The 25002-nt window shown below is 36.1% G+C and overlaps 1 protein-coding gene across 1 annotated transcript; it reads left to right on the top strand.

The window, feature by feature from the left end:
• The first annotated feature begins 6908 nt into the window (after positions 1-6908).
• On the top strand, positions 6909-24272 carry LOC127941364 (sister chromatid cohesion protein PDS5 homolog A). The gene is made up of 31 exons (XM_052536361.1): positions 6909-7125; positions 7369-7455; positions 7631-7728; positions 7811-7937; positions 8036-8116; positions 8264-8404; positions 8494-8609; positions 8710-8804; positions 8901-9046; positions 10540-10691; positions 10818-10931; positions 11095-11176; positions 13193-13241; positions 13335-13474; positions 13662-13777; positions 14406-14511; positions 14735-14895; positions 15020-15143; positions 15312-15470; positions 15555-15623; positions 15706-15842; positions 15946-16069; positions 16788-16992; positions 17081-17195; positions 17343-17475; positions 17563-17682; positions 17761-17829; positions 18615-18766; positions 18891-18975; positions 20745-21082; positions 23905-24272. Exons 1-31 carry the CDS (start codon positions 6940-6942, stop codon positions 24131-24133), a joined length of 4056 nt encoding a protein of 1351 aa, XP_052392321.1. The 5' UTR covers positions 6909-6939; the 3' UTR covers positions 24134-24272.
• The last annotated feature ends 730 nt before the right edge of the window (positions 24273-25002 follow it).

The raw sequence follows: 25002 nt of genomic DNA, 5'->3' as shown, positions 1-25002 counted from the left end.
ATAGACTTAGAATTTGCAACTATTACAGTTATTACACTTGTATACAAAACTTTGTATTATACTTGCTATAGAGTGTGTGACGTCACGTGCACTATCACGTGCTCTATCGGTGGCAGTAGACAACCGCGGTGGCAACCGACCACCACGGTGATGCGGTTGTCACGGCAACCATCACAGCCCTATGTAAAAGTCAATTTAAACTTATTGAAACAGATTCATTTCTAGTACGGCTGTGAATTGATCAGTACACAGAATATGAAGGATATCAAAAACAACTTTTACACACACACACCAGTACGTAGAGACATCTAAGAGGATTTATTTTCCAAATAACTCTAATTTCATGTTGCTGAAAAACGTGTCTGAAATTATGTATGGACTCTTGTTCTTGTTATCCTTCTTGTCCACTGATTTTTGTCCTTTAAAAAAGCCACAAAGCCTTCCAAGAAGACGGTAAAGGCTAATGTCATGCTTGAGCTTTAGTTAGGCTTAACGTGAAAGTTAAGTTTCACGGCATGGGCTAAATGCAATGTTTAGGATTTGATTTATGCATTAGTTTTAGTTTGTACCTTTTTAACTTTTTTAAAGTAATGTGAAATAGTTTTTTTTTTTTTTTTTATTATTATTATAATTTATTTGTATTTGGCTTTTGAATGTTATTCGGCAGTCAAATGCATCAAATGGGTTTAGTTTTAACTGTAATCAATGTATGCAATTTCAGTAGTAAAGGCGAGCATACATGGTGCGATTTTTGCTGTCGTACGAGTTCGCACTTTTTTTTCAATAGTGTATTCTCATATGGTCGCAGCTTGTATCATGTGCAATGAAGTACGAGCCGAGCAGAGTGTCTTACAAGCACTTCCTGACCTCCCGATCATTTTTAAACATGTCTAAAAAGTTTGTGAGCTATCGGTTTGAATTTTTGACGTGTGCGTGAGCTGATTTGTTGATCTATCTGAAGTTGACCAATCACGAACTAGGAAAAAGACTATCCAGCAATTTCATTTGTTTAAAAATATATAAAAATGACGTTACTATATGCACAAACTTGCGTGACACGCTATGGTTATATACTTTACCATATATTCCGCCACCACATCAAAGCATGCGCACACAGATACATTTATCTCAAGCTGTTTTTGAAGAACAGAAAGTCCATGCTTTTCTCTGCTCTTCAGCCAAACTCTATGCCATGCCCTTCTTTTTCTTTTCTTTTTTATTCTTTTGGAAGCCATTGCTGCCACAATCTCTTCCTCTGACTCTGATGTTTTTGGCGCGGAACTTTGTGCGATTGCTTCGGAAATCAGGCAGGTCATTAAATCGTGTCGTATATCACCTCGTCTGTACGTCCTTCTGACCATCAGAATTTGCACCGTGTACGCCCACCTTAAAATATTTTTCTAAAAAGGGAACAAAATAGTTATTTTAAGAGACCAATCTGTTTTATCTTGTATATCTAGTATTTCTTTTTGATAAAGAAAAAATACTTTTTATCCAATTCCTTGATAAATCGATGGAATAATCAGTAGAATACCCAATTACTAAAATAATCAATAGCTACAGCCCTACTTGACACTGCTGTGAGTTAAATGGCCATAATCTAAGTGATTTTACAAAAAATAAAAATAAATTACTTCATATTACTGGTGAAATATGGCCAATTATGTAAAACGTCGTACACTCAAAGGGTGTCATAACAAAAAAGTCAAGCTAGTATCTAGCCTTCGCTTTCATTTCGGACCATCTCCAAAAAGACATAAAAAAAAATAAACAAATGATTTACTCGTTAAAATCCATTTATCATAGAAGGTAATAAAATTAGTGCTCTTGAAATATGAAATGAAGGCGGGTCCGGATTGAATTCCCTCATTGTTGAAATTCCCTCACATTTCAACTTGTGTGTCATGCATTGTTTCTTAATTTGTTTTGTGTTGTTACACACAACCATTATGGCAGTGCTGAATAGACGGATTTGTTCTCAACAAATCAGGCCAATAAATATGCCCATTCAGCTAACATGTTATTCACTTTTTGTGGAAAATAACATTGTGATCTCATAGATGAGGCCGTCCTTCTTGTGAACTAAACATGAATTAGGTCAGACCGTCCCCCAAAAATATCCAGTGGTGATGGAAATAAATGGGCAATCAGATTGAAATATAATGCCACGTTGTTGTTTCTTTCTCAAGTCCTTGATTAATTAACTGTGGACTCTTTGCATCAATCAGTTTATATGCTTTTCAGAGATTCTGTCACTCTAGCTTTCTGTAGTATTCACATATTAAATAAAAAAAAAATTAGGGAGGGTATCAGAGTCCTTTGCAGGAAAACGGACTGACTGCTGGCCTTCCTGCTTTTGCCAGTGTGATGTTTTGTCTGAGTCTGAAGCTCAACTGCTTTCCTTGAGCTCACAGCACAGGCTGCCCTTCCCCCCGCTTTACCAAACATGCTCAGCTCTCTTTCTCTCACACACAGGCGCCAGAGAGAGGTAGAAACTAGAGAACTTAATTTCTCCTGGGTCCTAGAAGTATAAGGGTTAAGTGCTTGTGAAAAATGAGATCTTTCTTTTAAACGCCATGCCAGCTTCTAAGGCTATATTCATGGTGAGAATGAGTGCAATCAAACAAAGGAAGACTAGAAAAGATGTTTAAAATGTATTTCTTCTAGAAATCTTAGAACCATGTTCGGATTCACTTGATTAAAAACCTTTTCAAAAGTATCAACAGAATAAAAAAGGTTTCTCACAGGGGCAGATGTAATACAATCTAGAAGGATATCTTTAATGAAAAATAAATTCTGACAAGAAGAACATTTCGGAGGATTTTCTCCTTAGAGTAAAAACTGATGTGGAATTTTTGAATGTCCTATTCTGCATCTTGTATAGGTGACTTGATTCCAACAATTCTCAAAACAGAGATAGTTTTTTCCTCAGATCAGGATTTATTGCGTTCAACTTATTATTTAGACATTGATCCCATTCTGATTGCCATTTATATATAATGTATTCAATTATCGTTTGTTTTAAGTCTTTAAAAGGTGTAGAACACTTTACTAATTCTGTGGATAGTGCTCCTTTTGCTTGTGAATCCACCTGCTGTGTTGTACGTGGAAAAAAATTAGATCTACATAAAAGTTTGCATGCATGCAAATACTCAGTGGTCATCTCAATTAAACATAGCACTCTTCATGCAGAATAGGTATTTTTGAATAGGTAAATCCAATCAACGGCAGATGTAGTCCCCTCCCCCCCCACCTTTTTTTTTAATCCTTTTTTGATAATTCAATTTAATATGCGTCACAATAAGGGAGAACAGATCTGGCACTGTTTCCATTTCATTGTGATTTTAACATAAATGTTACCGTCCATACCACACCTGCAATGGTCCAATCAATGTTTTCTTTGTCAATCAGTAGTTATTCCAAATTTCCTCTTTTATTTTAGTAGTGGACTTGAAATTACCATTGTGTTTTCTGGCATTTTACATTTTCTTTTTTCTGTTTGCAAGACTTTTATTGTAGTGGACCTGAACAACACATTTCTTGATCAAAGGTTTCTACAATCACTTAATTCCAGCTCTGCTCCTCATAAGACATTTTGAGCTATCTTGGAGTGAGAAAGGAGACACTCTGACTTAATAAAATATGACTGTTTTCAATATGCGCTCTTTAGCGATCTTGCGTCCTTGTGTTTTCGCTATACATCATCATTAACCAGTGTCGAAGTTCAATTCCAATTCTCAAGAACACAATTACAGAGGATGTGTGTAAGTGCCCGGATGTGTTCTTGATAGGGCTAAAACGATTCCTCGAGTAACTTGATTACAAAAAATGATCTTTAAAGCCTCTTTAAATTTATTTTAAATCTCACGTCAGGTTCTTTCGCAATGATTTTTTTAATGTGACACAACGCATTTACGTCACCCACAAAGCGGAAGGAGACACAAGGTGTCAGCAGTGTTTTGACTTGAGGGCGCAAGCAAACGGAAAGAGAACGTCTTGGCGTGTGTTCATTGCAAGATAGAGCTGGCATACCACAACTAGGGCCCTATGATTTCCGCGATGCAGAAAACGCGGAGGGAACCGCGGAATCCAGTCATAAAAACGGAATTACAGTTTAATGCGGAATGGCACGAAATTTGCCAAATTTTTAATGAATTAATCAAAAATAGGTCATTGCACTTACATTAAATCATGATATAGACCGGGACGGAACAGTCTATTTAAATATGATTCCTGCATGTTCTGCGTGTCTCTGTTAATGAATGGCGCAGAAGCGCGTCTCCGTTTATTTACACACACTGAAGCGGGCGTGACGCTCCGGTGATTTCAGCATCTGCTGTCTCAATAAGGACGTGAACACCTGAACAACATCTCCAGAACTGCTCTGATAGTCACTTCATGAGCATTTTACCATTCGATTTGAGTAAAACTAGCGTCACATCACATACACAGAACATGTATCTATTGTTCAGCAGAATGTACATAGCCTACTACAAAAAAAAAAAAATCAAACATTATTTTTTTTTTTTTAAGGTTTAATCACACAACATTTCTTCCATATTTTATATTTAATAGTAAATCCCCTTTGTTTACCAAAAAGTTAAGTTTGCTTTATTTTCAATAATTAAAAGATATATTAAATGTTTTATGTGTTTAATGTGCATCTCAGAAAATGCTTTATTTAAAACCCCAACTGAATGGCATTTAAATGCACTTAATAAATCTGTAAACTGTCATTGTTCACAGTACAAGTAGACAGAGAAACAATGAGTAATAATTAAAAAAAAATAGTTAAAATTAAATCTAATAGGGGTGCTCTGTGTAGTAACAGCTGCTCTATTTGAAATCATGCACCTGATGGAATTAACCGCTGATTAGAAAACCGGCTTTACTGACGAGATGCGCATTAACGATCGGCCGATCGTGATCGGAGCACCCCTAAAATCTAATCTAATCTTGACCAACTGTATATCGTTGGAAAGGTCTAAGACTCCCAAATATATATTTTACCAGTGTTTTTTGCTAAAAATTATGTAGGAAAAGTAATCGATTAATTTATGACAAGAGTGCACCCTCAAAAATCTAAATTATAACTGGAGTTTTGACCTTTGTTTAAAAAAGAAGACTTGTTTGTTGCCTTTTTCTCTATCACATTTTAGAAATCATCAGAAGTTATATATCGACTGAAAACTTAAAATCTCAAAATTCATTCTTTAAAACCCATTTTAAAATCAGACATTGCATTTCCATGTAAATGGTACATCAATATCATGTTACAAAATATTTTCATTCATGAATTATAAAAATGTAAGTTTGGATCGTGCACTACAAAGTCAATGTTCAAAAATGTGAGTGACAGTTAAGGGGTTAAGAGACCCAGGAGTCTTATTTTCTCTTGCATAATTAATATTACACTTTAATTAAGCAAAAACGCATTGTGTCCGATTACTCGATGGAATTTTTGGTAGAATACTCGATTACTAAAATATTTGATAGCTATAGCCCTAGTTCTTGATATCAAGGATGCATCGAGTGCAGACTTGAGAGAATCAAAGCATTAGAAATCCAAGAAGCGGGCGGCCGGTGTACAGAAGCCAGCAAGCTTTAAACTCGCTCTCGCAAATACTTGACTGCTCTTGAAAGTTAACATTTATCGTTTTGTTTTGCTTAATTTTAATAAAGGTATAAGACCTGGAGAAAGTCTGCAGTATTTTTATTGGCATATTAAAAGGTACATAACATACACGGTTTCACCTAATCGTGTGTCAATCTTGAGTACCTATAGAGTAGTACTGCATCCTTCATATACTGTTTTTTTCCGGACTATGAGTCACACTTTTTTTCATAGTTTGGCTGGTCCTGCGAATTATAGTCAGGTGCGACTTATCAAAATTAATTTGACATGAACCGAGATAAATGAACCAAGAGAAATGCACCAACAGAAAACATTACCGTCTCCAGCCGCGAGATGAAAACTTTCCCTCACATCTGAAAACGCAGTTATCTGGAGACATTCTCAAACAAATCCTATGCAGTGCTGCCGACGATCTCCCGAGGAAGCGTGTTGATTTGCACGGTCTCACTCTCCTCTGGTCATTGTGTGTGTGCGGGCGCGTTTTTCCGGGAGAAATGCTCATATAAGGACTTCCGTTCTCATCTATGTCATTAAATCCCTGATCAAAAAAAAAAAAAACAGCTGAAACTTGTACCAACCCAGAAGTAAGATTTTTGGCAAAGATATTCTTAGACATTCTTCTAAATAATTTTTTTATAACTTTGGCTATGTTTAGCATGAGAATCCATCTCTTTAACACTGTGAACAACTAGGAATACACAAAACGTCATTGTACCCCCCCTTTAATGTAAAAAATGTTGTTGCTGAGATTTGTTAATGGTGGTTATGTCTTAAAGGACTTCTGTATAAAAAAAAGCAGCTTTTTTGTGTGTTTGTTTAAACTTGCTAGGTTTTATAGTAATAAGCAGATGGGTAGCAGATAGAAAAAAGCAGGTAGATTGTGTCTAAAGTTTAGAGAGATTTGTCTTTTACAGAATGATTAAATATTTTGAGAATTTTTACTCAGTGCATTAAGGCGCTGATATACTTCAAACGTAGTTCATTTTCGTTCTTCGGGGGAAAAATAAGTTCGAAAAGGCTGAGCGACGGTATACTGTTAACAAACTGTTAACGAAAAAAAAAAACACACCCACTGATTGTGTAACCGCAATGGACCAGTGGAAGCGCAAAGGTGTTTTTAGGAGCCAAAGCGAACTCCCCCAGAAAGTTTGCTTTGGTGAGCTGTTTCGAACTCAAAATAAACTTCGTTTTAGCCTGATTTTGTTTGAAATGTCGTCATATCAGTTCGATTTTCTATTTCGTTTGAAGTATACCATGGCTTTAAATGATGCCTTTCTGTCTTATAGCTCGTGGTCAAGACATATATGGACATGGATCAAGACTCAGAGGAGGAAAAGCAGCAGTACTTGGCTTTGGCTCTTCACTTGGCCTCTGAGTTTTTCCTGCGAAACCCCAACAAGGATGTACGGTTACTTGTGGCCTGCTGTCTTGCTGACATTTTCAGAATTTATGCTCCAGAGGCCCCATACACCTCGCATGACAAGCTCAAGGTATGCCAAAACATTAACTTCACACGCATGACTTTATTGATAAACTTACCTCTTTATTATGGCTCACACTAAAAATGTATGATTAAAAACTGATCTCACACTTGCACCTCATGTCAAGCTGTCTTTTTTTCCCCCATCCTACACATAGTACCATCAACCATTATGAAAAAACAGAGAATTCAGATTAGCTTTCCAGTTAAAAAAAATAATAATAATTTGAGTATCTTTTTATCTTCTATCTAGGAAATTTTTCTCTTCATTACGCGGCAGTTGAAGGGTTTAGAGGATACCAAGAGCCCTCAGTTCAACAGATATTTTTACTTACTAGAGGTGAGCTGTGTTTTTACAAATAACTGGTTGATTATATGTGCATGTTTTAAATGTACTTTCAGGCTTGTGGGGATATGAGCCACACAGCAGCAATATTTACCCGTTTGTTTTTCATTTAAGATTAAGCATGTAGTTTAATTGTCATAACCAATATGTTAAACTTTAATTTGCACAGAACCTGGCATGGGTGAAGTCCTACAACATCTGTTTTGAATTGGAGGACTGTAATGAGATCTTCATCCAACTCTTCAAAACCCTCTTTTCTGTCATCAAGTGAGTTTAATTTTAAGTGAGTTTAATCGTCTCTTCTGTTACGCAACTGTACTCTTTTTGATCAGGACTTTCCCTCTTCCAGTAACAGCCATAATCAGAAGGTGCAGATGCACATGTTGGACCTGATGAGTTCCATCATCATGGAGGGAGATGGAGTGACGCAGGAGCTGCTTGACACAATCCTCATCAACCTCATCCCTGCTCACAAAGTAGGCAAACTTATTATCTTATTTCTTCCCGGTCTCATTTCCCAGTCCAGTCTCAGATGGCTAACCATTGTGTGGTTGTACCTCTTTCTGTGCTTTAGAACTTGAATAAGCAGGCGTATGACCTGGCCAAGACTCTTCTGAAGAGAACGGTTCAGACCATCGAAACCTGCATTGCCTCAGTGAGTCACAAAAACATAAGTTTGTCCTTTCAGAATTCAGTACATTTAAATGGCGTAACGAGTTCAGTTCTTTTTAAGAAGACAAAATGGTATGACAGATGTTGTATTGACTTTCTTCTCTAATCCCTTTCTTCTCTTTCTCCGTAGTTCTTTAATCAGGTTTTGGTGATGGGAAAGTCCTCCGTGAGTGATCTCTCTGAGCATGTATTTGACCTCATTCAGGAGCTCTTTGCAATCGACCCTCTGCTCCTTGTCTCTGTGATGCCACAACTTGAGTTCAAATTGAAGGTGACTTAATGAACATACATTTATTTGTGCTTCAGCTCGCATACAAACACTTTAATTGCAAGACTAATATTTTTCTGTTGTCTGTGTAGAGTAATGATGGAGAGGAGAGGTTGGCTGTTGTGAAACTGTTGGCTAAACTCTTTGGTGTTAAAGATTCTGAACTGGCCACTCAGAATCGCCCACTTTGGCAGTGCTTTCTGGGAAGGTGAGAGATTCCTACCATTGGAAAATCTTGGAAAAAGATTTTGAATATGTATAATTTGAGGTTTATTGAATTCTGATTTTCTTTTTATTTCCTCCCAAAGATTCAATGACATCCATGTTCCTGTGAGACTTGAGTGTGTAAAGTTTGCTAGCCACTGCCTGATGAACCACCCAGACCTTGCCACGGATCTTACTGGTGTGTTCAGGATTAATGTGATGTCTACTGATTTTTTTTTTTCTCCATTAAGCATTGCTTGACTTGTAAACATCTTGTTTAACTCTGTCACTTCAGAGTTTCTGAAGGTGAGGTCACATGACCCAGAAGAGGCAATCAGGCACGATGTCATTGTGACCATCATCAACGCAGGGAAGAAAGATCTGAACCTGGTGAATGATCAGCTGTTGGGGTTTGTCAGAGAGAGGATGTTGGACAAGAGGGTGAGAAAGATGCAAAGCTTACCCTAAAGTCTTCTGAGCTCAATGGCATGATTTTTTTCCTTTCTCTTATGTAGATTGCAATATGAAAAAAGTACTGTATGGTCTTGGAAAAAAAGAACGAACCAATCTAGAAAGATTAAGGTGATTTTATTAGTGGTGGATCTGCATGGAGCATAAATAATTTACTTTAGAGTTAAAAAGTAATTTTTCAGTTTATTTTTGTGCGCGCACCATTCTTCATGGCTGAACCATTTTTAGCCTCTTTCAGTAATGAAGTGAACAAAAACAAATATTCAAGTCTACAATTCCCACTATTTTTCACACATTCAGTACCGCCATAAAAAAATGTATATATTTTTTTGTAATTGTGAAATAAAAAATATTAAGCAAAAGGGACTATTAAACTGTAAAACTATACAACTGTAAATGTACAGTGCAACAGTTTGCATCTTAATTTCCTTTTGAAAAGTTAAACCATCAAAACAACCATTTTAATTTGCTGTTTTGCCAGCAGATATATGCTGCAGGTTTCAGAGTGAGACTCCACTGCAGCTTTATGCAGAAACACTCACGTAGCTCTCATTCGGCACAAATCCAAATATCTCTATCATTGCTGTCAAACAATTAATGGCATCCAAAATAAAGGTTTTTGTTTAGGTAAAATGTGTGTGTACTTTATTTATGTTTATATAAATATACACACATACAGTATACATTCTGAACATATTTAGATTTATTTACATGTATATATTTATATTCATATAATTTATATTATATATATATATAAATATATTTCATATAAAACAATATATTGTTCTTTATACATGCATGTGTGTGTGTATAATATATATATATATATATATATATATATATATATATATATATATATATATATATATATATATATATATTATACACAGTGCCAAAGTCTCTTTAAGACAAGTCATGTCACTGCAGCCATCTTTGAAATCAAAATCCTTTATTTTAGATGTGATCAATCGTGATTTATTCTTTGACAGCACTAGTTTCTATGTTTGCAATGTAGCCTAGCTTTTGGTTGCAAAACAGTAATTTGTTTTGTAAGCTTTGTACTTCACTCGTGTCCCAGTATCCACTTATTGTCATACATAACAGAATACTTCACAAGTACTTGTTTGAAATAACACCATGGAGGTACGGTGGTCTCACTGACCTTCTGAGCAGTGTAGCTTTGTCTTTATCTTATATGCTGTGTATGTGGATATTTTATTTGCACTCTGCCCATGTGTTGCATATTTGACAGTAAATGAATTATACATTCACTTTGGAATTTGTCATGTTAAAAAAACATGACTTATATTCTGGAAAATACGATGCATTCCATTGTGATTTGATAAACTCATATTGCAATATTTATTTTGATATATCTTGGAGCCATTCAAACCTACTTAGAATTTAAATAAAAAGGGAGCTGAGAAAAACAAATTAAATATAATTATTATGTTCGGTTTCAGTGGCGTGTCCGTAAAGAAGCAATGATGGGGTTGGCTCAGCTTTATAAGAAGTACTGTCTGCACCATGAAGCTGGGAAGGAGACCGCATTGAAAATCAGCTGGATCAAAGACAAGCTCTTACACATCTACTATCAGAACAGCATAGATGACAAGTACGCACATGCATCTGTACACACAAAGTATTTAATCTGCTTCATTAACTAGTTTATTGACATTAAACAATGAAGCATGCCTAAATCCGAAGTGTCAGATTCTTAAAAAGTGTGCTTGTGTAATAGGTTGCTGGTGGAGAAAATCTTTGCACAGTACATGGTTCCTCACAGTCTGGAGACTGAGGAAAAGATGAAGTGTCTATACTACCTTTATGCCTGCCTGGACACTAACGCAGTCAAGTGAGTCTTAAACGACTTTTTTAAAAGCTTATCAGATTGCCAAGAGAGAGTCTCCGGTTCTCATCTGACCGTTTTGGAGCATATCACTGTACATCTATTAACAGCACTCATCTCACTGATGTGTTTAATTAGATCAAGCAGAGAACATCTCGTTGTTTTTCAGAGCACTGAATGAAATGTGGAAGTGTCAGAATATGCTGAGAGGGCTTGTTCGAGAACTGCTGGACTTACACAAATTGCCTACAGTAAGTTACACAAACCAGGGCTCCAAACAAAAAAATAGAGTGAGCCATTGGCTCCTATAAGAAAAAAATGTAGGCACCAAATAATTTTTTAGGTGCCACAGAATAAACATGTTTATTTATTTATTTATTATTATTATTTTTTACATTTCAATCATACTGTCATGTGTTTAGGTCTAATTTTCTTGACTATCAGCATTTTAATCCATCTTGTAGATGACCTGGGAACTAAGATTCACTTAAAGTGGGAACCAAATGTCTTTTTTAATTTGAAATATACAGTCACATAATTGTTCATTATCTGTACCAGTATCATGGACATAAGCATCACTTGGTCACTGAGTATAGTTTGGGCGTTTCCTTAATGTTGTGAAACCATGGACAAGAGGGTGAGAAAGATGCAAACTTTTAAAAATAAAGGTGCTTCACAGTGGCATAGAAGAGCCTTTTTATATAAATGGCTTCGTAAAGAACCTTTAACATCTGAAGAACCTTTGTTTCACAAAAGTTTCTTTGAAATGCCTAAATGTATTGAAAGATGTTTCTTTAGATTATAAAAAGCTGAGAAAGAAATGGTTCTTTATAGAACCTTTGACGGAATGATTCATTGTAGAACCAAAAATGGTTCTGTGAAGAAACTTTTAAGCACCTTTATTTTTAAGAGTGTATGTCTTTCACACTTTCAGTCTGTTTTTCTTAATTAGTAAAATGCAATTTTATAAGAGGCATTGAATCATGTAGAAAACAGGTTAAGTATAAATATTTAAATGCAATAGTGCATAAATATATAGTTATTTATAGTTACTTTTCTAGCTGACTGATTAGCTTGTCGTCACTGAATGGTTATTCCGAGGTCAATGTATATTACGTTGCAATGTTTACAAGCTTTACACATTTTCCGCAGTTTGAAAACTGACATTTCGGTAAGTTGTGTACTGTAGGATCTCTTATAAAATAGCCTATCGTTTGATGTCAATGTTCATTATGTACGATAGTAGTTAAGAGAAAGATTAAATAGGTTACTTGCTGCTTGAACTGAGGTGCTAAAGCAACCACGCCTATTTATTTCGTTATGAATTTTACATTTTATAGCTGATACTTTGTTACTGATTTTTGATTTTGATTACTGGACAGCATGTGCTCTTCAAATAATGAGGCTCACACATTAGCAGCACACAGCATAGACTTAAAATCTTAAGAAACCATATTATTAATGATAATAATTTAGAATTGTTAATGATATTGCCTATATCCACACAGGTGACAGCTTTACCTGTTGTGGTTTGTTCAAGTTGGGCACAAAATAGACGTTGCTTTTCTGCTCTTTCACTTCTTAAATCTTTCATTTCAATCTTTCTCACGCTGTACAGCTGAGCTGAATTTATCAAGTGTGTGTCAGCGGTGCTGCGTGGCTGAGATGAGGACAGTTTTTGTTTTTTTTTTCACTAAAACTTTAATGCGCATCGTCTCAGTTTAATTCGTGAACATAGCAAATGATGCGAATGCAAAACAATCAGAAAAAAAGGCATTACATGCACATTTTTTAGTTATAACATGTAATTACATAGGCCTAGCAAAAGCAAAAACTTCACTCATGATTTAATATTTTTTCTGTCATTATTTTTCAGAGGAAGACAAAACATCTTTGTAATGACTAGTGGTCGACCGATAATTTTGCAAGGCCGATAAGTTTTTCTATTTGGCCGATGCGTTCATGGCAGCTTTTGGGGATACAGTGCGCGCCAGTTACGTTATCACATAAGCAGAATTTCCAACATATCTGTTGATTAATAGTTATAAAAGTAGATTTGTAATGAAAAGTGAGTGAAGAAATTAATTTCCATTTCCTTCATATTGTTTATTTTTCTTAATGTTCTGAGGGACATTGAAAATGTATTGTCCTAATCAAAATGCTTTATTGTATTAACTGACATGTATTTTAAATGCCAAAGCATTAGTACAATTGACAGGTACAGTGACAAACATAAATGTAACTGTTGTTTTTTTTTTTTCCTGCAGTCTGAAGCAAACACCACAGCCATGTTTGGAAAACTTATGACCATCGCTAGTGAGTATAATATATATATATATATGCCTTTAAGTGGATGCTAAGTAAAACCATTAGGTTTCAGAATGTGTAATTTGTCTCTCTCATTCTCAGAGAATCTTCCAGATCCAGGTAAAGCTCAGGATTTTATGAAGAAGTTTAATCAGGTTCTGGGTGAAGATGAGAAACTCCGTCTTCAGCTTGAGCAACTCATCAGCCCTACCTGCTCGTGTAAACAGGCTGAACAATGTGTGGTAAGTTTAAAAACACTCTCATTCTCCACCAATCACATTCAACACTGCACTGTCCAAGCTCACATGCTAGGTGTTCATTTATAATGCATATTAACTAAGAGCTTTTCCAGTCCACCGTATTTGTTGTAATATTAAACATTACACCGATACTAAGTCACCTAAGAGTGTTTTATAATTTTTTTTCCAGAGGGAAATCACACGAAAGCTGACATTCCCCAAGCAGCCCACAAACCCATTCCTGGAGATGGTGAAATTTCTGCTAGAGAGAATCGCACCGGTGCACATCGACTCTGAGGCCATCAGGTAGGCCATGAGGTCAAATAGCAGATTATATATTTTTTTTTAGTAATGAACATGCATTCAGCAAAAAACTGCCATTATATTTTTATTTGAAATGCCTTATTGAAACACTGGTCATGTTTTTTTTTTAATTATTATTGTATTTTTTGTTGTGATATTTCCACAAATGCTGTCTATCAAGAGTCGTTCTTATAACAGCTACTGTAAACATAGTTTACATAGACTACAAAGCCCAAATAAATTACGATTTTCGCACCTGCAAAATAACTGTGCAGACAATCAGCCCTAAAAATCAAGTCAGAAAAGCAAATCGGAAATGATGTGCAGGTTGAAGCACAGTCAGAGAAAATGCATGCGCTTGGTTTGAACAGCAACATTGGATATGAACTCCTATCCGTGCACCTGCAGATGTAAAGCGAGAACATGAATGAGAGGGGAAGAGAAACTGACTGAGTGGGAGAGAGATAAGCGCAATATGGGCCATGTGTTTTTTTTCCTCTCAGCGATTGTGTAACACTCTGAATAGCTTTTAATGGGTGAGACATCTAGTGAGAGTGAAGTGTAACTGCAGGTATTGTGTAGATGTTTTGGATCACCAATAATCTGTGTGTGTGTGTGTGTGTGTGTGTAGCGCCCTGGTTAAGCTGTTAAATAAGTCAATTGAGGGCACTGCTGATGATGATGATGAGGGAGTAACCCCTGATACTGCCATTCGTGCTGGACTTGAGCTACTCAAGGTACTGTTTGTAACTGCAAGTGCGCTAGTTTAAAGTTTAAATATCATGGAAAACAGGATTTCTGGATTAAACATCCAATCACATTAATTTAAAAATATGAATATATTAATATAAAAATTAATTGCTGGATATGGGCTATTGCTCTACTTAATGTTAAGTGCTCATTTGCAGTTATGTTCTCAATTTTAATGTAAGTTTGCTGTTTGGTCTGTCCATACCTTAGGTTTTGTCATTTACACACCCCACTGCATTCCACTCAGCTGAGACATACGAGTCTTTGCTGCAGTGTCTGAAGATGGAGGATGATAAAGTGGCAGAAGCAGCCATACAGATCTTCAGAAACACAGGACAAAAGATTGAGACAGAACTGCCACAGATTCGCTCGTATGAACAGCTCCCAGATGCATACACACAACTGTTTAGATCCACTACCAAGGATTGTCAGCTTAACTGAAATCAAATACACATGTTTGATGTAGTAAAATGATGTTCTGTTTTCGTTGTGCAGGACTCTAATTCCCGTACTACATCAGAAGGCAAAAAGAGGCACCCCCCACCAGGCCAAACAGGCAGTCCACTGCATCCATGCCATCTTTCACAACAAAGAGGTCCAGTTAGCGCAAATATTTGAGGTAAATCTAAGTGCATAAATGCATTTTCCTTAAAATGCTCACTTTTGACTGTCAATATTACAATAATGTCATTTTTCATAATATAATCAATGTCAATTTTCAATAAGGTCATTTTTTGCTGCATGGGAATTTTTTTATACATGCTCTTCTGTCTGTCTCTTGTTCCAGCCGTTGTCTCGCAGTCTGAATGCAGACGTGCCTGAACAGCTCATCACTCCGCTTGTTTCTCTTGGACACATTTCTATGCTGGCCCCGGATCAGTTTGCGTCACCCATGAAGTCAATCGTAGCCAATTTCATCGTGAAGGACCTTCTGATGAATGACAGAGTGAGCATATTGATGTGGTGTTCTGCTTTGAGCATGTATTGAATAGTTTTATTGCATGTTAAATGAGCCCTCTCTACCTCTCAGTCTGTGGGAAACAAAAATGGCCGGCTCTGGACAGCTGACGATGAGGTTTCTCCTGAAGTGCTGGCTAAGGTAAAATTTCTTTAAGTAATCAGGTTGAAAACAACATCTCTTGGTGATTTGTGTGCGTATTAATGTGCATGAGTGTTGCCAGGTGCAAGCCATTAAGCTGTTGGTCCGCTGGTTGCTGGGAATGAAGAATAATCTATCCAAATCAGCCAACTCTACTCTCAGACTCCTCTCAGCCATGCTGGTCAGCGAGGGAGACCTTACAGAGCAGAAAAAGATCAGGTACTAACTGGGAGTCAAGATCCCCAGTGTGATTTTGTGTACAATTACGAAAGCTGCCTTAATATGGCTAACAGGCCCCTAACACGTGTGTTTATGGACACAGCAAGTCTGACATGTCTCGGCTGAGGCTTGCAGCGGGGAGCGCCATCATGAAACTGGCACAAGAGCCCTGTTACCATGACATCATTACACCAGAACAGTTCCAGCTCTGTGGACTCGTCATTAATGTGAGTTGAGCACTAGACTACTTGGATGCATATGGAACATAAATCCAGTTACTATTTATTTTAGATCATGGCTGGCTTTAAAATTCTGTACTGTTTTGTCTAAATAAAACTGAAACCTTTAAACTAAAAGTCATTTATGTGATGCTAATGAATTTAGGAATAACAAGCTTGTGTGTGTAGTATGAAAAAGGAAAATTCATAGATTTGCTAAGTATTACATTTAAGTGTTTAAAGATGAACTTTTCTGTCATCTAATGCTCACTTTATGTACCACCTGAATGTATTGTAGATTTTCTATCTTAAGTTGAAAGGGTGTTTATATAATGTACATTTTATGGATGATACTGAACCTTTTTGCCATGTAAATAGCCATGATGCTAACATGGCATAAAAAACTTAACAAACAAACAATACTTATTTAACCTGCTCTATAGTGTATCTCTAAGGATTGTAGATGATCATGCCAAGGTCTTGAGTTGCTTTAATGCAATGTAAATATAAATTGCACCCCTTAAATATACTTGCAGTTGGCAAATATATAAATCCAAATGTATTTTGTTCTACCAAGTCATTATGTATAAAACTATTCGATGCACAGGGGCAAAAAAAACTGCTTATTAACACTGTTTTGTAACAATCAAATAACGGGATATATAAGAACATGTTACAAAAGCAAATATTAGCCATAACGTCACATATTTTCATGTTTCCCCTATAGGATGAGTGTTATCAGGTGCGTCAGATCTTTGCTCAGAAGTTGCATGTTGCTCTGGTGAAGCTGTTGTTGCCACTGGAGTACATGGCTGTGTTTGCATTGTGTGCTAAAGATCCAGTGAAAGAGCGCCGTGCTCACGCCCGACAGTGCCTGCTCAAGAACATCAGTGTCCGCAGAGAGTACATCAAACAGAACCCCATGGCCCATGGTAGGTACAGTTTCTGGTTTTTGTTATCACACATGCCATACTGAGGTATTGCTTGAAGACCTAAATATCCTGTGTGTTTGATTTTCAGAAAAGCTGCTGTCTCTGCTTCCTGAATATGTGGTGCCATACATGATCCATCTTCTAGCTCATGATCCAGACCTTACCAAACCACAGGATTTGGAGCAGCTCAGAGACGTCAAAGAGTATGAGTTTCAAACATGTTCAGACACTTTTGCACTGCACTTCTCTTTTTATTTCTGCTCATAGTGAGTTGACACAGACACTAATGTTCTCATAGGATGTATGTTTTACATTGAATTCAGACTAATTCAGGTGAGATTTTGTTTCAGATGCTTGTGGTTCATGCTGGAGGTGTTGATGACAAAGAATGAGAATAACAGTCACTCATTCCTGAGGAAGATGGTAGAGAACATCAAACAAACAAAAGATGCTCAGGCCCCAGATGACCCAAAAGCAAATGAGGTCCGTCACCATTAACCTCTCCTGCATAATGTTTGTGTATATTTCTGAATCCCAGTGTTTTTTACTCTTGTTCTCATGTATTTACAGAAACTTTACATTGTGTGTGATGTGGCGTTATTTGTGATCGCGAACAAGAGCACTTCATGTCATCTGGACTCCCCAAAAGATCCTGTGCTGCCTTGCAAGTTCTTTACCCCACCTGATAAGGTAACAACCACTCTATCTGCAGTGACACTTTACATGTGACCTTACTATGAAACTCATTCTGTCTGCCCCTCTATACAGGATTTTATCAATGATAAGGAATATTTGTCACCAGAAGCCAAAATAGTTCTGCAGACAGGAAAAATCCAGGTAGGTTTTGCCACATCTGCTACTGTATGTGAGTAAGACCCTGATGAATTTATGGAAGTGTTGAGTACAGTAAGTTTGAAAGATTATAACAATTTAGGCACTCTATAGTTAATGCAAATTAAAGGTTGTACAGTTTCTAATAGAAAGCCAGTTCCAAATAAATATAAAAATTTATTTTTAAAAATAAACACAAAAATGGACACTATTGTTCAAAAGTTTTGGGTCAGTAAGAACAGTATTTATTTGAACCCTTAATTTATTTTCCTTTATAACAATATAAAAACCATTACTGACACTTTTGATTAATTTAATACAAATAGAAATATAAAAAAATAATAATAAAATAATATTTTATTTTTTAATAGATGTTTCTTGAGGATCAAATTGGCATTTTAAAATAATTTCTAAAGGATCATGTGACACTGAAAATCCAGCTTTGCCAGGAAAGAATTACATTCCGTTATTTTGATTTGCAATATTTCACAGTATTATTGTTCTTTATCATATTTTTATTAAATAGCCATGGTAAGCATGAGAGTGAGATCTTAACAACCCCAAACTTATGAACAATAATAAGTTTTTAAATTTTTTTCATTACATTAAAAGATGAGAACATTATAAACAAAAAAGTTGAATGTGTTCAAAGTAGTCGGGAGTTTTACACACAAGGATCGATGACATATCAACATTCTTTTTGTTGAAAAGATGCAGTTAACCAGTAATTAACAAATGAATGCTTTGAATGTGTTCCATTACACATACTTGTTCATATATTTCCACCAAAGCAACCACCAAAGCAGACAGGTGTGCTGGGGGCAGTGAACAAACCTTTAACAGTAACAGCTCGCCGACCGTACATTAAAACCCCCACCTCTGACACCGTAAGCAACGCAAGCACCAACTCTCAACCCAGCTCACCTGCAACAAATAAGAGCAGGTTTGTGCTTATCAGAATTCACTTTTTCATTCATTGTGATGTGCCATTTAACCAGTGTTGATTAATCTATACTGCAAGAGGTTCTTTATCAATAGTTTACAATTTGCTTTTTTCTATCACAAAGGGATATGAGTTCTGAGGCCTCAGAAACAGGGGCGAGGGAGAATGAAGAGAACCCTGTTATCACAAAAGCAGGAGTTGTAAAGAAGGTGAGTTATATCTCATGTGAACATCAAAAACCAGGGCTCTTATCCTGTTCAAAGAAAGATAACAATAGCCTCAAATCTACAAAACTTTGACAGGAGCATAAACAGAAACCAAATAAAATGAACTGAAATGCCTTTTTGAAATGGCTATAAACCAGTTAATAACATTATTTTATTGTTCTGCTTAGTATTTTAATTTTGCAATCAACCAGTCACAAATTCAAAAAGTACGGCCATTGCAAATGTGATGGTGATGTATCCAGCAAGTGAAACGCTTGTGCTCAGCTGTATAGGCATTTCCCCTGAAAATAACCAAGATAGTGTAGATGGATTCACACAAGGTCACATCACCTTCACCACATCATCTAGGGTTGCAGACATACAGGCAGTCTGCTCTCCAATGTTCACAAACCTGCTTTGAGGATTCCAGTATGGTGGATGGCTTGCATATAGCCGCCCATAGAAACAGCCGTTTATAGGGAATCTACCTATACTTATCTATGGTTATAGCCTGTCAGGAGGATGATGTAATGTTGCTAATGTGAGTGAAGTACAAAACCTATAGTTTACATAATAATATTTTTGCATCCTGATATGCTGCGAATATTGAAACATTTGGATTTGTGAGAAATGAAAGAGGTAGGCTTCGGTTTCTCGTTAAATTAATTAGTTTAATTATCTTGAAGTTCTTAACTATTAGCTTTAGAGGATTTGTTGTGGAGAGAAGGCAACTAGGATTAGCCTGTAGCTGTGTTTAACAAAATAAAACTTTATAATATATAAAATATATTATAATAAAACATATTTTGCTTTATTTACCGGTATTTTAGCCTATGTTATTTCTGAATGTTATAATAAAATGCATCATACTGCCTACGTTACTACTTTTTTTAATCAATTTATCAATTTACTTATTTTATACTATTTTTTTTTTTTTATCCATGCATCAAACATTTTTAAATCTTGAAAAAATAAACCAGCATGTCGGAAACGATATGCCTGTTTTAATAGTTCCGTATTTTGAACATTCTATAGAAAATTTAAACATCTATTATTCTAACAGGTTGTGATTCAGTGGAGCAGCTGGTCCAAATAAACAGGATACTGATCCATCTTTCAACAGCAAGCGTTTTGTGAATCCCGCGTTGAACTCATTGACGTTAGAGAAGTCGTCGTCATTAGAATGATGTGTGCTTGTGGGCGGGGTCAAGTTGTTCGCAGCCAACCAATGTTGAACATAGGCACGCCTTATGCAAATGTGTTACCGAAAGTGCGATTTAAACTACTAAAGACTTGTTTCAGCTGTACAGAGTTGATTATTTTAGGAGACAATAACTTTACGTGCACTTTCAGCTTTACAACATTTGCAGATTGTTCACATTCACATACAAATACATTACACACTGAATGAAAGGCAATATTGGAAATGGCATTGACCGGTTTTGCTTTAATTTAATACATTTGGCTAAAATTTTGCTATAAAAGATGATGCTGTGTTGAATGACTAGAAGCACTTTTTTTTTTTTGAGTGAAGAAAGCTCTGTACTTAGTAGCAGTAGTTTTATTGGCAAATGAAACATTAACTGGTATTGTTTTTTTTTTCTGCTCAAAACGGAATGGTAATAATACAGAAGGAATGCATAAACAGAAACTTTAAATACTGATTCTGCTTGGAATGAACAGATTTTTTTTTTTTTTAAGCCCTGCTGAAAATGCTACACGTTCACACTTCTATCATCCCTAAAAAAATTTTTTTTTTTACTTTCTTTTAGGAGGAGACTGCTCAGCCCAGTGGGAAGAAGCGTGCTGCTCCTGCGAGTGACGGCACAGAGAACAGCTTGTCTTCAAACACCTCAGCAGGGTCACAGCCCCCTGCCAGTAAACCACGACGCGGTCGACCCCCTAAAAATGCTGCGGGTGTTGCCACACCAGAGAAAGATGCTGGAGCTACCACAGGAGGAGGGGCCGGACGGGGCCGGAAGAGAGCAGCACCTGCCCAGGATCCTGCCACCGCAGCCTCAGCTGATTCAATCAGTGTCAAGACACCAAAACAGCAGAAAGAAACCGAGCCGAAAAGAGTGGCCCCACAGAGACAGATTGACCTGCAAAGGTAACTGAGTGCAACTTAATCACTTTTTTTGTATTGTATGCATAGTATTATATAAATCAATTGTAGTTTTATTGGAAATAAATTTGGCACTAGACTATCCAAGTTAACAGTAGGCTTGCATTTGTTGGGTGATGTTGATGAATTTGGTACCAAGAGTGCAAACAATAACAGCTTTGGTGGCAGAGGTAGAGGAGTGATGTGCTATAAAATGGAAAGTGTGGCCTTGATTTCTTTTTTCCAGCCATACCCAGAACAATTGTTTATTAGAAGTATATAATTATAGTTAATTAGCGTAATTTTTATTATATAACAAAGTATTATTATATATTTTTTTTAATTATCATATACTGCAATATATATTTTAACTTTGCTTTGTTATACACAACCATTCAAAAGTCTGGGCTCTCTTTAAATCATTTTAAATGAATGCTGTTGTTTTGAACTGAAAAAGTGTAATTTTACACAAATTATTTATTTTTAAGATTATTTTAAACAAAAGACGAATTTATTATATTTATTTATTTGCTTCTGAATGAATAAAAAAAATTGTACATTTAAATATTTTACATTTTTATAGTTTTACTATGTTTTGAATTAGGGGTGTGCGATATGACGATTTTTGATCGTGGCCTATAAAAATGTCTCCACGATCTGCTTTTGAAGAAATATCGTAGTATCATTGTAAAGCGCACACTCTATCAGCTGCAGTTCTGGCACCTCTGTCATATACTGTACAACACCACATGCATTCACAGCAGTAGAGTTACTCTCTTATTATTTGCATGCGCTTTTAAATGTTTAATTTGCGCACTGGTCTGACCTGTGCTTTTTCTAAGTGCTGCATACACCCGAAGCGTGTGTGTGCTAAAGCCTGTCATACAGTGCCTGATTATTGAACTAAGTTATCTTTTGTGCTAATACTGTCAAAACACACCAGGTTTACATGTAGACTCATTTGGTTATGTCTTAAATGAAAGTAAACAGTTGAGAGAAAAACTTATACATGCCTGTATTTTAGATGTGTGCAGGTCTTAAAGGGACAGTAGGCCTATTAAACATGCAGCCTACTGTCATTACTCTCAAGGGATAGATCACCCTAAAATTTCATTTCTGTCATTATTTACTCACTGTCAAGTTGTCCAAAGCCTGTATTAATTTCTTTCTTGTGCTGTACACAAAAGAAGATATTTTAAACAATGTAGGTAACCAAACAGTTGCTGGTCCACACTGAATTTGAAGATTATCAAAAATACTCAAAATAGCAATTATGTTCAGAAGAAGAAAGAAACTCATTCAGGTTTAAAACCACTTTTGAGTGAGTAAATAGTGGTATAAATCTAAAACACTGACAGAATTGACAGGCAGCTGACAGAATTATTAAAAAATAAGAAAAAATATTTTTTTTATCTTCACCCTCTTTGGCCTAAATATCTGCCATTCTTTTTTTGTTGCCTTGAAAGGCTTTGTCTTTATAATAGGGAAATTAAGTTTGGATGTAATGCTCAGACAATAAAATAGTAAAACCAACATGACACAGAATTGTGATAAAATTGCGATTTAAAAAAAAAAAAAAAAAAAATCCTTATCGCCCACCCCTATTTTGAGTATAAATAAATGCAGTCTTAGAGGATTCTTTTAAATGGGTCATGTGATGCGATTTTAATTCTTCCTTTCTCTTTGGAGTATAACAAGCTCTTGGTGTATAGAGAAGATCTGTAAAGATGCAAAGACTAAAGTCTCAAATCCACAGAGATAAAAGTTAAGACTCGTCCACACCCCCCTAAAACATTTTGTTCTAACACACCCCCACATCTCGACATCACTATGTGAGAAGATTTGCATAACGCCGCCCAGATGTTCACACAAAGAAAGAAGGGGTACCTTTTATTCTCCTTGTAGTATTGTTGTCACTGCGCTGTGCGTTTCATTGAGACAGCGAAACTACTTCTTAGAAATCATGTTTATATCACGTTTATAATTGGATTTAATGTTTTATTGGAATGTCTTGTTGCTCCGGCTCGGACAGGGCATCACAGTATGACGAGGGTCATAAGATTTGTCATAAGCTTGAGGTATTCGGCCAATCACAACACACTGGATAGCTGGCCAATCAGAGCACACCTTGCTTTTCAGAACGATGAGCCTTGTAAAAATCGATACGTTTCAGAAGGCGGGGCATAGAGTAAAAACAATAATGTACAGTATGTGGAAAATAATGTGGGTTTTTTTTTACCGCATAAATTTCATTACACTAAATACACAAAATAATATTCTTTTTAGCAACATCATATGACCCCTTATAACATAAGTCCAACCAACCCCAAAATTTCAAATGGTGTTCTACTGTTTCATGATATTTTTTTCCCCTAATTTTTCCATTCAAGGAGAGTAATGTTTATGGTGGTTTACAATTTATTATCAAGTAAATAATAGTTTATTTGTATTAATCTGTGTGAATTGGCATGGACGGAGAAGAACTTGAATATTATAAACCCACTCCTATTTATCAAGCAAATTTTTCATTGAGCACATCAATGGCCAGAATGCATTTAATTTATTATTGTATCCATTTCATTTATTCTTGTATGCATTTCATTTATTATTGTATCCATTTCATTTATTCTTGTATGCATTTCATTGTATGCAAATCTTTTTCATAGAATGACACATTTGCATTTAATTTGCATCAATGGGAATTGTTTTTTAATGGAAACTTGCATGTTGCATACTGGTATTTAACTTGGTGTGAACCTGTAACTTTGTCATTTTCAGCTGTTGAAGTCTTTTATGTGAATTTGAGGCAGGTGTTTCTTTTGTCTAAGATCAGTGAGGGTAGCACAGCGAGATCAGCAAGCGTCTCAGAAGACATATGGAAGTGAAGGGGAGACAGAGAGAGAATTTGAGTCCAGCCCAGAGTATGTATGTTCACTCACACAGCTACAGGAGCAGCAGGAAGAAGCCATTCACAAGCAGTCCAGGGGCGCAGCAGGCCCCAAACAGAAAGAATCCACCCATGCAGCAGAGCAGGGCAAGCTGTCAGTGAGTGTCTGAGAGGGAGCCTCACTTACCTTGAGCTCCTGAGCAGTTTAATTTTGTTGTAGCTATAAGCTCAGTAGTTCACCTAAAAATGAGTTTAGATCTAATTTACTTACCCTAATTTTGTTCTAAACCCTATGCTTTTGTTTTTCACTTTATAATAGGAGAAAATGTTAATTACGTATAGGTTTGTTTTCTATAAAACAGTAACACCATAAAACTAGTATTACTTGTTTTGTATTTCTTTTAGTGCTGTCAATTAAAAAAATGAAGGGAAAAAAACTAAAAAAATCGCACATTATTATCTGAACTTTAATTGCAATGAATCCCACCAAACATTAGTTTTCAAATCTATATTTTATATTGCAATTTATTTCACAAGCAATCTTCAAATTAACTTCGAAACAGAGAATATTTTAAATATTTGTTTAGTGGCATCTTTTTTTTATGAGTGAAGGTAAGCATCACTGATACCAATACCACAACTTTATTTTGTTCTTTGAACAGACATCACAGCTGCCGGGTTATTAGGTTTTTTGGCTGATATTATTTTAGGAGATGCTACCTCTGAACATGACGCGGATCTGACATGGATCGTATTTTAGATGACATAACGACAATGCATGCTTGTAGTTTCGTTTGTGCTTTAATCTGGAATGATACAGGCTTCAGTGCATGCCACCACCTCTGTGTGTGCAGTTGCAGAGCACATGCTACGAGCGCAGTAGAATGACTGACAGGACAGGGAAATTCATTTTTACTGACATGACCTGACATCTCATCTGACAGCAGTTCCCTGTTGTTCTACTGACACCGCCTCATCATCTGAACCAGTTCTTTGCTCATTTGACTAGAGCACGTATGAAAAGTCTCCCATTTGATTT

Source organism: Carassius gibelio, chromosome A21 (genome assembly GCF_023724105.1).
Source record: "Carassius gibelio isolate Cgi1373 ecotype wild population from Czech Republic chromosome A21, carGib1.2-hapl.c, whole genome shotgun sequence".
Lineage (NCBI taxonomy): Eukaryota > Metazoa > Chordata > Actinopteri > Cypriniformes > Cyprinidae > Carassius > Carassius gibelio.
Note: the sequence above shows the minus strand (reverse complement) of the source record. Positions and strands in the feature narration are given on the sequence as shown.

Bases quoted from the DNA above. Each gene is read 5' to 3' on its own strand.
- LOC127941364 (XM_052536361.1), top strand. From the start codon at position 6,940: ATGGACATGGATCAAGACTCAGAGGAGGAAAAGCAGCAGTACTTGGCT. The intron at 10,932-11,094 runs GTGAGTCTTAAA...GTTGTTTTTCAG, and splicing joins CTGGACACTAACGCAGTCAA to AGCACTGAATGAAATGTGGA. The intron at 13,242-13,334 runs GTGAGTATAATA...TCTCATTCTCAG, and splicing joins AAAACTTATGACCATCGCTA to AGAATCTTCCAGATCCAGGT.